The sequence below is a fragment of the Eretmochelys imbricata genome, chromosome 13 (assembly GCF_965152235.1).
Source record: "Eretmochelys imbricata isolate rEreImb1 chromosome 13, rEreImb1.hap1, whole genome shotgun sequence".
Taxonomy (NCBI): Eukaryota; Metazoa; Chordata; order Testudines; family Cheloniidae; genus Eretmochelys; species Eretmochelys imbricata.
This window is the reverse complement of record NC_135584.1, coordinates 4871438-4887830: the sequence shown is the minus strand read 5'-3', so window position 1 is coordinate 4887830 and position 16393 is coordinate 4871438. Positions and strand designations below refer to the sequence as shown.

Here is a 16393-nt window from a genome sequence, read left to right as displayed (position 1 = left end):
TTTGGACTGACCCAACTGTGGATTTTTCCAAAATAAAATGCTGAAAACTATGAAGGGAAGTGAGGGGAGAGAGCATGAGAAGATAAGAAACGTTCCAAGACAGACTGAGCCGTGAAACCTAACAAAAATCCTGTGTGAAATCCTGTGTGAAAACATACACAAATTGAGGATGGTGGCATCAGTGCTCATAACCTCAAAATTACTGATCTTCCTTTACATTTGGCTTGATTCTCAGATCTCAATGTTTAAATAAAACGCTGTCGGCCACCACCAAGTTAAGAAACATTTGGCACATTTATCAGAATTCACAGGAGAAAAGGTTTGTTTTAATATACACAACTCAAAAAAGGCTAAGCAGATTTTCTTGAACCTGAAAAATAAATTCTGCTTCTCACAGGACATCCAGCATGGAAAATTCCAACACTACAGAAATCTGAGGAGGAGGACAGCAGGTTTATAATGGAATTTTAATTTCAACCCTCATTAGATTGGTTCCTATTGCTATAAATGAAGTTGTATCTGGTTTAAATGATAATGGGAATGGTAGTTTTATAATTCAAAGATATAGTTTCCTTACTGAAATTCTTTTGAGTGGTGTGCCAATTGTGCAATGCACAGGTGAAGAAAAGCTCTGTGTAGCTCAAAAGCTTGTCTCTTTCACCAACAGAAGTTGATCCAATAAAATAGATTACCTCACCCACCTGGTCTTAGTGCATATATGAGATTAAAGTTAACAGGGTAGGCTCAGACACTGCCTTACTTGAATTTTAGTTTGCATTCAGAACAAGAGCGTAGCATATGAAAACACTTTGCTGCCTTCATGCACTCCACCAAGTGCTTTAGGCCAATAAAATAAGTTATTTTAAAATAATTTTCTGCCTTTCAAGTGCAATTTTTTAAGCAGAAGGATTAGAATATTAAGCCAATTGAGAGGTACATTACAGAGGCTATTGCCAATCCAGGGGCTTTGCAGGCATCATTGTTATCCAAAACATTCAGATATGGACACTGCACAAAATCGCTCCCCTACTTTTTGCTCTCCACATGCAATCAATTACACCCATTTCTTGTGATGTGTTGTTGGAAAAGGTCTCCTTCTGGTGAGTAGATGGCTCTTAAACCAATAAATCCAGGTGTAGGTAATACACAAAAGCACAGCTGGAGGCTTGTGCCCCCAACATCCCCATATAGCAGCTGCTTGAAGTAGCACGGTTTAAAAAATAAAAAATAATAAAAAAAAAAAAAGATGTAAATCTGACTACAGTAAAGTACATTCTCCAGCTTGATTGCATGTTACTCCCAGACATACCACTTAATCATGGCACTAGCCTGGTTCCTTCCAGCTCAGATAGTTATTGATCAGAAGTGACTCAGACATGGACACTGGTTTATATCAGAAATGTTAAGTTCCATATTATTTAGCATCAGTAGACTTCAGAGCGGGAAGAGAATGAATAATCTGAAATGGACTGTAGTTCAATACTAGGATGCACAGAAGGGTTTTTTAAAAAAGGGAACACACACAAGTACCTGGATCCACTGCTCCCTGTTGATTTCTACCCCATTTGCCCTGAGGGACGTGATAGCTCTGTCAATGATTTTCTCCACCATCTGAGTGTTTCCATTGGCTTCCTCCAGTTTGGCAGCAGTTATCCAAATGTGACGGTCTGTTGGAATGTTCTCACGGGCTTTGTTTAAGACTTTGCGAGCATTCTCGTATGTCTCCAGCCTTGCCAGAGCAAGCCAGAGCTGGACAGCAACAACAAATTATATATTAAAACAAGGAGACGACAACACTTTATACAGCAGTATCTGCCCAGTCAACAGGAGAGAGAGAGAAGACTTTGGTAGATTCTCCCCATCCCACATTGTAGCTAGGCTGCAAGATGCCAATATATAAGTAATAAAATAATCAGCGTTTACCACTGGCCTTGAAAATTCAATACCTCTTATTCCAAATGTGTGAATATGTTGTCTCTGTTGGACTTCTGCAGTAATATCTTCTGTTGTGCTGTCAGTTGGATTTATAGCTCAATATATAGTTCAATGTTTTTAAAGTGAATAAAACAGTGGCCTAAGTAATGTGTGTGTGTTTGTGCAATTATCATAAATGCATGTGCAAATTAGGTAACTGTGCAAGCAAATATGCCTAACTAGCCATTTATGGGTACAATTACCCAATTTACATGTACAATTACAGTAACAAGTACCCAACAAAATGAGGTGTAAAAACATGCTGAAAACCACCACCTGAGGCGTGCAAATTAACCCAGAAAGATACTGCCAGACCTGTCTTGCTGGTCAGTTAAAATGCCTGGTAAATCCGCACATTGCACTTTACTGTCAACTTTGTTTTTCAAACCTTGTAAACATCAGATCCTTTCTATAGGAACATCCTTAACCTGTAGCAGAGAGAGATTTGTTGACTTACTTCCACACTGGTTGGGCAGCATTCCACTGCTCGGCTCAGCATTATCCTAGCATCTTCAGGTTCTTCTAACTCCACTGCTGCCTTCCACAAGCGTACTGAGTTCGGAACATGCTCAAGGGCTAGTAAGGTGAAATAATAATATGAATCTTGGTAAAGAGAGAGAATGCTGTACTGGCAATAATCACTTCTGCAAATATAGCTATCCCTTTTCTTTCATAGAAGAAGTCTTAAAAAAAAAAATCATTAAAAGTTTTGCTCACTGAGAAATAAAAGTGGAGTTGGAGAGGAAGAAAAAGTACTGTTTGTCCAAACCAGAAGGTCCTCTTGTTTCTCTTCAGCCAGTACAAGAGATGGAATTGGAGCAAAATCTAGCCTGAAATTCCACAGGCTGCAGAAGTCTTAACTGGTAACATCTGTTAATTCTTTCAGAAACTGCTTCAACAGTTGTCAGAACACAAAATCAGGAAAGCAAGGAAGCCATAAAGCACTGTTTCCCCAATTCAAGCCAAACAAAAGTGATTTTCAGACAACTGTTGTGCAAGTTAAAGGCTTTTCCATTTAATCTTGGCTGTGCCCAGTTTGAGATTTTAGAGCTGTTAGATATTACAGGTCTAAATAGGGTTCAAATCAATTTTAGAACATTATGACAAATGTTTTAGCTCCTTAGGACAGGCATTTTGTTACTGCGTCTTTCACTCAGGTATAAAAAGAAGCACGCAGGGATTAATTCTGACAAAGACAGATATGACAGAGGGTGTTCTATATTTTATTTACAATCTCTCACTCCTGAAGTTGGATTAATGTACCAGACATATATTACTCCTCCTCCTCCATCCAAACAAATCTTATCCACTACAGCATGAAACCCACAGCGTCCTAAACCCTCCTTGTCTCTGCCATATAGACATCTTGGTGTGTGAGCATATGCAAAACACCTTAAACATTGAAAGTTCCTATAAAAGAGTCATGCATCCCAGAGAGTATAGATTTTATTCAATAATAAATTTGTTCACCAGTACATCATGCATTAGACACCATCGTGTAGTAGGAAGAGAGCCTGAGATACAAGTCCTCGTATTAGAGGCCTGGTATGAGACTTGAGCGAAAGTAGTGGGCACCTAAACCTGGCCGGGCACCTTTGCACCTTCACGGATCTTGCGGTCATTGGGTGGTTTGCTTGAGGTCTCCTGTGCCGGCTGTCTGCGCAGAGCTGGGACAGCACACAGGGAGATCACACACACGCGGCCAAACATCTAACAACACATCCTAATTGTCAAAACCATCCCTCAACAATTAAGCTCTCTTTTAAGCATTTGCTGACAGTTTAATGGACAGTGGTTTAACTTTCCCCAAAGCGATCTATCAACATATTACCCAAAAATATATAAATTATGGTTTTGGAAGAGCTTTGAAAAAAATGTTCCAGGCCAACACTAAAAATATACAAGCCACTGAATTCTAAGTGTCCTTTCAGTAAAGATTCCATTTAACCAAGAGCTTTTCAGCTTATTTTAGTCTTGTCCAAGCGGTTTTTATCCTTGATAGAAATGCATTCCCAGCAGATTTTCCTGGATGTGCTGTCTGAAACATTAAACTTCAAAACAAAACTTTTCTCAGCTCACCTTTTGATACCTTGGAATTTAAAGTGACACTGTGAACTTAAGAAAAAAAAAATCAAACTTTTTTTTAAAATCTTTTCTTACTACAAGCAACACCAAAAGATAACAACAACAGAATATTTCTCTACTTTTCAGGTGTTTTTTATTTGATGCACTTCGTGTACATTCAGTTTCATTGTTTTGCCTCTCTGGTTAGTCTTTTCCATGCTTATATGGGAATGTTATAGCAACGGGGAAGAGAAACAGTTTTAAAACAGGAAAACGTGATTGTAAAACCACAAAAAAACTGAAAGATGATTCCAAGGCAAGTGTAACATCTGAAATTACTTTTAAACTCAGTTTTTGAAGTTGAGCAGGTTTCAAGTTAAAGGTGTCCCTTTAATTGTTCCAACAAAGGTCCAGAGAAGACAAAGATTGTTATCCCGAGCTTCTCTCAGACTCAAAACCAGTGGGAAATACATATAGAAAATTATTATGGTATTCTGACTAGCTGAACATTAACTGTTCTTCATCAAGTTTATAGTGGCAGGAGCTTTTCTTAAAGTATTCTAAATGAGTAATGTCAGCCTCTGATAGCTTTAAGTGCTACTTGGCAGGAAAGAGCATTAATTTCTACACCTCAAAATGGATTCTAGCACTCAACTTGCTGCCTCACTAGAGACGATAAAAGCATTAGAAGCTCTAGAGTGTTTGCTGGGTGATAGGATCATACAACCCACAGAAACAAAAGAGAAGCACATTACAGGATCATATTTCCGTGCTGTTACTTGGCACTTAGCCCTGATTATTTTCTGGTAAATACTGGTTAAAATCACCAGTCCTCACATGATTCCTGATCCAAATTCCTCCAGGCATCAATTTTGTGCTGCACCATAGGAAGCAGTAGCCTAGGAACACCATGAAGCTGATAGTAACGTGTGGAAATCAGAAGCAGCATGATAAACTTGTATTCTTTTCCACCTACATGAACAGCTATACACCAAACTTTTTACCAGATAATATTCTGAACTGAAAACTAAAAGCTTCTCACAGAACATACAAACTCTCTAATAATTTAAACATCAGACGGAAAAAAATAACTTGTGTACTTAAAATGCTGTAAATCATTGTTATAATCCAGCTCACAAGTCAGATCCAGAAATCTATCACTTTCTCATATGACTAACATCTGTTTTTCTATTTAATACTTATTGCAACTCTTATAGGCGCACACACACACAGTTTAATAGCAGCAGCTGTGCTTAGCAGCACATTGCAGAACAAATTCTTTTGCAGCATCTAACCCGTAATTAAAAAGCCACACACAAAATAAATATCTGAACTCTTGCAAGTTCCAGAACAACAGCTGCAACCCTGAAGTGCAAATCTTTTATTCAAATGTTGGCAAGTACAACACAAGTGTCATTTCATCACAGATAACTAACTAAGTTGCAACAGTTAGGTAGGAGGTAATTTACTTCCCTTGGTCCTAATCCTTGCAGCAATCATACTAGATGCTATGCAGTCATTTAATACTGTGGATTGATGCATATTGAAGATCTACAAAAACCTTAAATCCTTAACCTTCTCCCTAGACCTTTAGAACACTGCAGTAACTCTGAGTGTTTGTTACAGAATTTAAATGCTAGGATTCAGCAGCTTGACAGGGAGGTAGTTTTAGTCTCTTCTGAAATGGGACTAGCAGATTGACTTCAAACAGCCAAAGAATTAATGCTGTGGTGCCATGGGCAAGACCTCTAATTTCAGCACACCAGGATGAATGGTCATGAGAGAGAAGTGCCAGCCATGCTGTTGTCTGCTAGTTAAGGAACAGGCATTATGAGTTTGAAGGAGGCAGTACACTTCAGATGGACGAGAGCTGTGATGGCAGCAGCATAAAAGACGCAAGCATTTGAGTAAATAATGTAGAGAAAAGCTATCTGTCATAGGAACATGGAAATGTCCATACTGGAGATCTATCCAGTCCAATCTCCTGGATCCTCTGACCAGATGCTTCGGAGAAAAGTATAATACCTCACCCCTTGTAAGCTCTAATAGTTAGAGGCTGGCTTAAGTCCTGAAGCACAAGGTTTAATATCCCTTCCAAAGTTTTTGTTGTCAAAACTATAACTCTATATCCAATCCCATTTTGATCCTGTTAAGTTCTTAGCCTCAACAACTTCCTGTAGCAATGATTTCCACAGTTTAATCACACATAGTGTGAAAGAATATGTTCTTGCTGACGACAAGAACAACAACATTTAAAATCCCAGGCCATGCCCTAAAGAGTTTATGTTTTATTATATTTTTAGAAGAACGCTTGCAGGAAATTGAAGGGTTAGTTGTTATAACCCTGTAGAAGGTCTCACCTTTCCTAAGGACACGTTTCTTTGCTCGTATATCTGTCTCCAGTTCTGCTGCTCTGATATAAATCCGGACAGACTGTGGGAGGTGGCGGACTGCCTGGGCCACCACAGCCTTAGCCGTATCTCCAGGCTGCAGCCGGGCAGCTTCTAACCAAACATCTTCACTCTGTGGGTCAGCAAACAGTGAAACTGACACCCTTTCCATCGGCACAAACAGTGGCAAAAGTTCCATAACAAGTTTAAACCAGAGCTTTTGGATAAACACTGTTTCAGCTCCTCTGATAAGTTACAGGAGACGTTATATTAATCTATACCAAGAAGCTTAATGGATGAAAATATGCTTTTAGTAAAAGAGCTGCCATACTCTTTTCACAATTTTTTGGAACAATCAACAGGGAAGCAAAACAACTCTTACCTTGGGGCACATTTCTGTCCCCTTCATGATGAGGTTTCGAGCTACTTGCAGTTTGCCAGTGACCTCTTCCAGGCGGGCTGAAGCTATCCAAGCTGGTGGATGATGAGGGTTGGTCTCCCGCACAGATTTCAGAAGTAAACGAGCTTTCTTGATGTCACTGGTAAAGGAGAAAATACAAACAAAGCTTTTAGTAAGCTAAGGAACAGCTTTCCTTCACCAATAAGCTCCCCACACCCAGTTCCTCACAATCACACTCAGATGCACATTAACTCAGACCTCAGACATTTTTGCACACAGGTAACACATTGTATACTACCACTATACCTTTGTGAAGAATATATTTTATGTAACTGAGGTCAATGTGAAGGTTGTGTATATTTAAGTGAGATTTAACCCATTTTGGCCAGATACATTAGAAATATAAACTTCCATTTACATGCAGAAGGGTCAACCATTAATAAATGCCAGACCACTTCACCCCAAACTAGACTTACTTGATATCTCCTCCATGTGTAGGTATCATAGAATTCAAGTCTGTCAGATATCCTTTTGGGTCTACCACAGTTTGGCCACTCACAGAGTCAGACACCTGGGAAAGTAAATCCAAAGCTGATGAAATTACCAGTCAGAGCACTACAGTTTGGGCAATGAAAAATACAGTAAGAGTGAAAACATACAAAAACTGTTCTCTCTTAATTTACATGGTCATCTGATATGAAAACCAAAATGGAGTAAACTGGAAAACTTTGCACAATCTTTACATAATGTATCTTTACACAATTAAGCCATATTATCAGAGTTTAAGCAAACAGAGAGGGGAATTAAGAGGCTTAATCAAAAGCAGAAAAATGTATGCAAATGAGATTAGAAATTAAAGGGAAAGTTACTGAGGTAAAAAGATCCAGAAAGGGTGCTCCAAATGGCAGCTGCAGAGAAGACTGCTCCTTTATAAAGTTACTAGTTTTGGTACAGAAGCTGAGAGGGGAGGACTGAGTAGAGAAGAAAAACATCTGTGAAGCAGGATGGAGCCAGTCCTCTGAGGATGCTTTTTAGCTAGACCCTGTTACAATCAGAAAATAGGAACTGAAACCAAGGCAATGCAATCAAACCTCTCTATATGTGAGAAACTAGGCAGAAATAGCCTGCACATGCTGTGTAGATATGTGTAACTATGACAGACTGAATTTCCATGTTCCCGCTGAATTCTGATCTTGAAATCTGGTGCACTTACTATGCAATGCTAATTACAGAAAAATATTTACATTTGATATTTGACACACATCACCAAAAGTTTAATGGTGCAGACTTACCAAAAAATCCCATTAATTTCTTCAGTGAGCTGATCACATTAGACATTAAGACCTTCAGTTTTGAGAAGTTAAGGGAATCTAATATGACCTGTCCTATTGACTGGGTTTCATTCAAGAGAATTGTCAAAGGCACGAGAACTTGCTGCAGGCACCAAAGCTGATAGTCACCCTAGCCATTAACTGTTACTTGTTAATATTACATACGCTCTAGTTTTATGTTTTAAAAAGTTGGCAAATGCATAAGAACTGTTGATTTTACAAGAAATGGCACTGGTACCAGCTTGCAATTAAAGATAACATGAAGCTGGCTTGCTTAGTTAATCCTTTCCTGGGATTTCCTTAAGAAATTTAGCTGAAGAGTAAAGTAATTAAATATTTGATTTTACTGGGGAGAAGGGACAAATTAGAGAAAAAGTTTTTGTAATGTTGTCTACAGAAACATCCCCATGATTATGTCTATAATAGGCATTTGCCTTTCATGCAGCTATTCATTCAACATTCTATGACTATGTAAAAACAAACATACTCTGTGTATGTATTCAATCATATCTGATGTTAATGATATGGTGCATTTTTTACTTCTGTGACAGCACTGTAGAACTAACACAGATACAGGAAAGGAAGACCGATTCTGTTCTCTCACCTGAATCAACAGGACTGTTAGTTAAGTTCCAAACATCTGGCCAAATTTTGCCTTTAGTTATACTGTGCAATCCCTCTCAGATAATAGGTTGGCCAAGCAGAACAAAAGGTGCAATTTAGCCTGACAAATCTTTAATATTTGCAAATATACACCACAGAGTCAAAAAGCACACAGCTTGACTCAGATCCCATGGGAGAGTGTAGTGCTGATAGTTAGAAATGCCATCTTTTCACTTCGGAAGCACAGGGAAATTTGCTCTTCAAATCACTGAAATAAATATAGAACTCCATGATACCATTTCAGAATAAGTGTTGTGTACTGTATGGTTCACTAATTAAGATAAGAGGAACAACCATCGCATCAAACTAAAAACTGACTCTGTAGGTCTGATGTTCATTTCTGCCATGACTGGCATGCTCAACTCCTCTGTGATGATCCAGAATGCACTGACCCATCTCCCAGAGAATTCCTCTAGAACAGGCCTGTAGCTAAGGGCTGTAGGGTATTCTTTTAATTATTATTGCCCTGCTTTTCAATGTTTTTTTCACTATTTAATATCCCAAAAAGAATAAAACAATAGTTTTTCAAAACCAGGCTTCATTACAAAACAGGTACACCTTTCAGGGTTATGGTGTTCCTGTGCCCTTACCTGGCTCAGTCTCATATCCATCAAGGTATTCCTGGCCTGCCCAATCTTCCTCATATCTAGTTCACCTGTCCCAGGTGTCATTAGCCCAGGTGTCATTCCTCCTGGATATGGAGTGTTCAAACCCCCTGGATACGGAGTGTTCAGACCGCCAAATTGCTGCCAAAAAATGAGACATCATGTTAAGGTTTATGCTGGGATTTACAACAGAACTCAAGGGAGTTAGATGCTCAGCTCCTATGGAGTTTCAATAGGTGATAGATCAGGGGTGGGCAAACTATGGCCCATCAGACGTTTTAATCCGGCCCTCGAGCTCCCACCAGTGAGTGGGGTTGGGGACTTGCCTCGCTCTACCCACTCGGAACTCCCCAGCCCCTGACTCCCAATTCCCTTTATGAGCACCATCTTCTGGCACGCAGAGCCACACTGCGCAGGCGTGACTTCACTGCGCTGATTTCCAGGATTGGAATCCTGCCCCTACGCGGCGACAGCCTTCCCTCCCACCCCGCATGCAGCAGCGCGCCCAATCCCCTCCCAGTTTCCTATGACCCCACCCTCGAGACCCTCGAAACTACCCAAGGGCCGCACCCATCCCAGCTAGGGTGCCTCTGCCCGTGACTGGTACAACAGCCTTGGTGTCACTGCCAGCAGGGCCCCTAGGAGTCCCCGGTACCACCCTGTAGAGCCCCCCTCCCCAGTAACATCCCTTTTAGATCCCCCCATGCTAGACCCCCATCGAGTTCCCCTCCCACACAGGGCATTCATGGCCTGCTATACAATTTCCATACCCAGATGCAGCCCTCAGGCCAGAAAGTTTGACCACCCCGTGCTAGATGTTTATGAGTTTGAAAATCTTTCCCATAGTATTGCCAGTACAAGTTGAACAATTGCCGCCAAGTCACAGTATGAACTGTGGTTCTTATACTGGGAGTTGAATAACTTCCTATAGACTATCAAGTGGTACTATTCAACAGTAAAACATGAGAATAGGTATGTTCTCAGATTTTTTTCATTAAGTGTCAAAAGATGATCATGACAATATTAACTGAAAGAATATTAGCAATAAAGTCATGTAATCATTTGGTGTCAATTTAAGTCCAATAAGTTTTCTCTTCTATCAGCTGATCATAGTACTCTGCATCCATTTAAACAATTAATTATGATCCAAAAACTTCAACCATTGACCTGTCAACTGAAAGTGAAATGTCTTAATTCTAGAAGAAATTGAATACAGCAGCCACTAAGGGAAGTTTAGATTCCGCTATGTGTTACATATTTGGAAAAGTTTCAGTCAATAAGAAATACAATGTTGGTTTACTGACCAAAATTAATTCTGGACATCCCTTAGCCAAACGGAGCTAAAACAAAAGGATTTTTAGAAGCTTCCGATGTTAAAACAAAAGGCTGTCTGATTATTCTTGCTCAGATTCTGCTCAGCTCCAGAGTTTGCTGACTAAAATAGAAGTTTCCAATAAGCCTGGGACTGCAACACACAGCAACCTCTTCTAAAGGCTCTCATACTAAAGAGGTCTTTCCATATGTTATTCACTTAAGAAAGGGTTATAAACCTAGTGCCTTGTCTCTATTTTAAATGGAATTGCAGGATGTGTTCTAGGCAAAGAATAAGGCACATTTCACAGCCAAGTACTTGTCTCTAGCTACTATTAAACATTTTCTCCAATTTACCATGAGTAAAGCGGTAACTTCTCCATGTTTGTTTTCATGCTCACCGTTTGCCGGGGGTCCACAGAAGTGTGATTCTCCCCAGTCTGTAAGTGTTTAGCAAAGAAACTATCAGGAACAGGAGTCAGTTTCTCATAACGTGGGTTCCTCTGACGTTTGTTCCTAGCATCACCAACTTCTGGAATACTCAGCCACTCTTCCTCTGTGACTTCCGCTAGCTTCCTCTACACAAACAAAAGCTGTCACTACTAATTTTAGAAAATTCTGCTTTTAAAATTTACAATTTTTCTATTGTTTAGTGGACTCTCAATCCATTGGTTTCAGAGAATTCAGGGTCAACTGAGTCCCATTTTGAAATAAAAAGTCAACACTAAAGAATTTCAGTGCACAGGGGAGTTGTATACTTTTAATAGGAACCCTCTTTGTACAGACTGGGCTCTTGACCTGATATTTTTATACTTTTGCCTTGTTAATTGGTAGAAATTGTTTTTAAATTTTAACAGGGTGTTATAAATATGTAGTTTAATCTGACTAACTGCAATGTCCATCTTGAAAGCGTTGAGAGTCAGGACTGAAATTTTTCTTCCTCCACATCAGTTATGTCAATCCTGGACATTTTAATAAAGCACAGTTGCAACATAGCTTCTCAGCTGGGTGACCGGACCAACCAACTCTCAGGATGCAGGGCTTGTTTATACTTGTGGAGCCAAAAAGATTGGATACCAAAATTTGTGTATATTTCAAAACCCTAATATGCCCATTTGGAATGGCAATGATCACATACACCTACAACTAAATGGCTGGTAAGTATTTAATCCTACCAGTCTTGAGAGTACATACACACACAAACTACCAATAATATTGATTTACTGTTAACGGCATATACCAACAGTACTCCGGTTTAAATCAATACTGACCAGTTAAAAAAAAAAAAAAAAAAAAACCTGTGTCCCCAATCCAAAACCATTTGCTGAAAATCATACTACAAGACTTAAGACATTATCAGCCCCAAATTGGTTTCTGCATCACTAGCTACTACCTTCATACCCATTCTTGTCTATTATTCAATGGAAATCAGTTCTAGTCTTAAGGCAGGGGACATGCATAACATTCTTAACAAAATACTATAGAATAGGAACTGTGCAAATAAATGCCCAAAGTCACGTCCATCTCTTCACTCTTAAAATGGGCTATTTTCTTCATAATGTGTAGGACAGTTATCTCCTTACTTTTAAATCTGAGAACTGCTGCTGAATTTTGGGACGTTCCATACGGTACTTTTCAATCTCCTCTTTCTCCCGTTGTTCTCTAGAAAATAAAGAGTGCTGAAGCCAAGCTCACTGAAACTCTAAATCTAGTACCATTATTAAAGAAACCTGTTTGTCAGAGCTCTTAAGGCATAAGCCTGTATCAGAGAACTGTTAACATACTGCATATAGCAAGTTGAAGTTATTTATCTATTTACAGAAGAATATTAAATATCTCGTCAAATAAGACATATGTCAGGATCCTCAAGCAATAATACTATAGAATAAAAACTGAACTTTGGATCCAGGTTTAGTCTTAATCCCCAGCTCCCTATGGATCTGATAAAATACTCCGTTTTTAGTAACGTTTGTTAATAAACATACAAAACGTCCAGATTAGAAGACTTTTCTAACAACGTCTCACTTGTTGTGTGATGCATTTAAGTTCAATCATATTAGTTTTGGATTAGCATATCTCTAAATCACCAAACCTCAGCCACTTCAACCATATGCAAGAAAAGCTAGTCAGTATTAGCATCTGTTCAAGGTGTCATGCAAAAAGCACTTCTGAAAATCAGACCCACCATCTCTCACATTGGCTACCCAAAATAAGTGGCTGCTTTTGAAAATTTTTCCTTTAGAGATTTGCCCAAGAACACAGATTGAGACAGTGGAAGAGCTGGAAACAAAAGTCACAAGTTCTGACTCCTAGACCCACTACGATCAGCAAATAATGCCTCTCTTGACAGTGCAATAATTATACCTTCTCTCTTTACGCCGTTCATCCATTCTCTTATCCAAAGCTGCATAAATAGCATCAGCTTCCTCATCGTCTTTTTCGTATGGACCACTTGAGAACAGGCTCCCAGCATAGCCGTTAAACTGAGAATTTTAAAAACAATAACTTCAGTTTAAAGATGCTATTATATATCTAGCACAGTTATCAACATCATTCGGGATAAGGAAAAGACCTCAGCAAGCCACTTCTAACAAGAGCATCCATCTAACACAACCCTAAATAAAAGCAACCCTTCCCTTGCCCATACTGTATGAATTTCAACAGCAAAACCTTTTAGTAAATAAAAATTCCCATAAGGTAAAACCATTTCCTTCAATTTTGCCTGGTTCAACTCAAGAGACTATACAGTCCAAATAAAGACAATGACACGTCAAAGGGCAACAAAGCTCAGATTTCACTTCTGGAGGCAGACGAAAGATGTATCCCACAAAGTACCGAGACTAATGTTTTATTTATAGATCCCTCCCAAGATACTCAGGGCATGATATGGACAATTAAACCATAACAGACAAACATCAAAACAAAAACCACAAACAACACTGTGGCATCTGTACAAACAAAACGTAGTGTTAAGTGACTCTACAAGGAACTCTGCCCTGGTCTCCTCTACTGTAGATCTGACACGATTAAGGGGAGTGGTTAGTGTGTGTGTGTGCACGCGCAGGGGTAAAGGGGAGCAGAATTATAGACACCTCCCTCAGCCAGGAGGAAAAAGCTAACAGGAATGCTACAATTACATCACCTCATCATAATTGGTGTCATTCAGATCTTCATCATCATCATCAGCCTGGTTTTTCTTCATCTGGTCCCCAACAGTTCTCTTCCCTGGTGGAGCATGACGATCATCCACTGGGTCGTTGGCATCTCGAGCTGGGCCAATATCAGAACGGGTGGTAAAACCCGTGGCACTATATTGAGAGACCGGTAGCCAGCATTTAGCCTAGTAGAAATAGTGCTACAATATACAGATGTCTGTTTTAATCACTCTGAAAGTGAGCCATTACAAACCTTAGAATCATAGGACTGGAAGGGCCTCGAGAGGTCATCTAGTCCAGGCCCCTGCACTCATGGCAGGACTAAGTATTATCTAGACCATTCTTGACGGGTGCTTGTCTAACCTGCTCTTAAAAATTTCCAATGATGAAGATTCCACAATCTCCCTAGGCAATTTATTCCAGTGCTCAACCACCCTGACAGTTGAGAAGTTTTTCCTAATGTCAAACCTAAACCTCTCTCGCTGCAATTTAAGCCCACTACTTCTTGTCCTAGCCTCAGCGGTTAAGAAGAACAATTTTTCTCCCTCCTCCTTGTAACAACCTTTTATGTACTTGAAAACTATCATCATGTCCCCTCTCAGTCTTCTCTTTTCCAGACTAAACAAATCCAATTTTTTCAATCTTCCTTCATAGCTCATGTTTTCTAGACCTTTAATCATTTTTGCTGCTCTTCTCTGGACTTTCTCCAATTTGTCCACATCTTTCCTGAACTGTGGCACCCAGAACTGGACACAATATTCCAGCTGAGGCCTAATCAGCATGGAGTAGAGCGGAAGAATTACTTCTCGTGTCTTGCTTACAACACTCCTGCTAATACATCCCAGAAGGATGTTTGCTTTTTTTTTTGCAACAGCATTACACTGAAGACTCATATTTAGCTTGTGGTCCACTATGACCCCCAGATCCCTTTCCGCAGTACTCCTTCCTAAGCAGTTGTTTCCCATTTTGTATCTGTGCAACTGATTTTCCTTCCTAACTGGAGTACTTGCATTTGTCCTTATTGAATTTCATCCTTTCTGCTTCAGATCATTTCTCCAGAATATTTTGAACAAACTTGTAATTCACAGGTATGTTACCTGGCCCCCATAGCTAAATGATGTGATATCATGCAGGAACAACTGTCCTCTTAAAGAGACAGTTTTGTGCAGGATGGACCCAGGTTTTATACAGCCCTGTTCGCCCACCAGCTATTATCCCAACACTGCCACTCCTCCAGGTCCACCTCCTTTTTAAAAATATGTAAGACCGAGGGCAGGCTGTTGGCTGCTCAGAAGCCCTAAGTCCCCTGTCCCTAGCCTTTCCCCACTCTCCCAATGCTCTTTAACTGCATTAGAGTTTCTCACACTGAGCTCCTAAGGCCTTGCCCACATGTGAAAGTTGCACCAGTTTAACCGACGATGTGAATTTAAACTGATTTAGGGCTTGTCTACACTTACCCGAAGAGGCTAGCTACACTGATTCAGGTAACCCACCTCCCCGAGAGGCGGTAGCTACGTTGACAGAAGCGCAGTCTACTGTCAGCTTAGCTGGGTCGCTCAGGAGTGTGGATTTTTTCAACCCCTGCAAGCAAGGTAGTCTAGCAACCACAGTGTAGACACTTCCGACGCAAATCCACCCCCGAGCGAGGAGTTACCCCAACCCAACCCCCAGTTTAGAGCGGGAGGACTTCTACCGCCGCTCCTGGAAGTGGAGTAGGTACACCATTTAAATCGGTTTAAATTCACCCCAGGGGTACAACTGTCTCATGTGGACGAGACTTAAGGGGCCAGCAGAGGGGCTGTTTTTGGCCTCCCTGGGACCCACGGGGGGGGGGGGGCCGCGCCTGCACGCCCACACAGCATGGCGGGGGGGGGGGGGGGCACACACCCACATGAGTTGGGGGCGGGAAATAGGGACGCTGAGCCCGGAGCGTCCCGGCTCTCCCGGGCCCGCAGTGCTGGGGAGGGACTGGCGGAGGGGAGGGGGGGTCCCCAGCGACGGCGGGGGGCCCAGGCCGCCTCTCGCTCACCCGCGGCCCAGGCCCGGCACGTAGCCCAGCGGCGCCGGCATGCCCAGGAACGGCTTCTTCTTCTTGTTCATGGTGCCGGTGATGGAGGCGGTGAGGCCCGAGGCCCCGCCGGGCCCGGCCGGGTTGGAGCCCCCGGGGGGCGCCGCGGCGGAAGCGGAGGCCGAGGCGCTGCTGGCCGCCATGTTGGGGAGCCGCGCGAGGGGGCGGCGCTACCCAGGCGAGCCGCGCGGCCGGGAGGGCCCGGCGGGCTCCGTGTCGCTCCTCAGGCCGGGCGTGTGTTACACACACCACACACCCACCCCGTGTGTCACACACACATTCATAGACATACACCCGCAGTGTCACACTCACCCCGTGTGCTACATACACCCAGAGTGTGTGTCACGTTCATAGACATACACCCACCGTGTTACACACACCCACCCCGTGTATTACATACACACACAATGTTACTCACACACACAGTGTTAC

The 16393-nt window shown here is 41.4% G+C and overlaps 1 protein-coding gene across 1 annotated transcript in view; it reads right to left on the bottom strand.

Moving 5' to 3' along the window:
- The window catches only part of PRPF6 (pre-mRNA processing factor 6), a 33572-nt gene extending 17438 nt beyond the window's left edge, over positions 1 to 16134 (bottom strand). The window contains exons 1-11 of the mRNA XM_077832049.1: positions 15923 to 16134; positions 13881 to 14046; positions 13103 to 13221; positions 12322 to 12400; positions 11140 to 11316; positions 9413 to 9568; positions 7305 to 7399; positions 6811 to 6967; positions 6399 to 6561; positions 2432 to 2550; positions 1531 to 1749 (exon numbers count right to left, since the gene is read on the bottom strand). Of these exons, the coding sequence (XP_077688175.1) occupies positions 1531 to 1749; positions 2432 to 2550; positions 6399 to 6561; positions 6811 to 6967; positions 7305 to 7399; positions 9413 to 9568; positions 11140 to 11316; positions 12322 to 12400; positions 13103 to 13221; positions 13881 to 14046; positions 15923 to 16104 (1632 nt within the window). The 5' untranslated portion in view covers positions 16105 to 16134. The remainder of the gene's footprint in view (positions 1 to 1530; positions 1750 to 2431; positions 2551 to 6398; positions 6562 to 6810; positions 6968 to 7304; positions 7400 to 9412; positions 9569 to 11139; positions 11317 to 12321; positions 12401 to 13102; positions 13222 to 13880; positions 14047 to 15922) is intronic.
- Between the last annotated feature and the right edge of the window lie 259 nt (positions 16135 to 16393).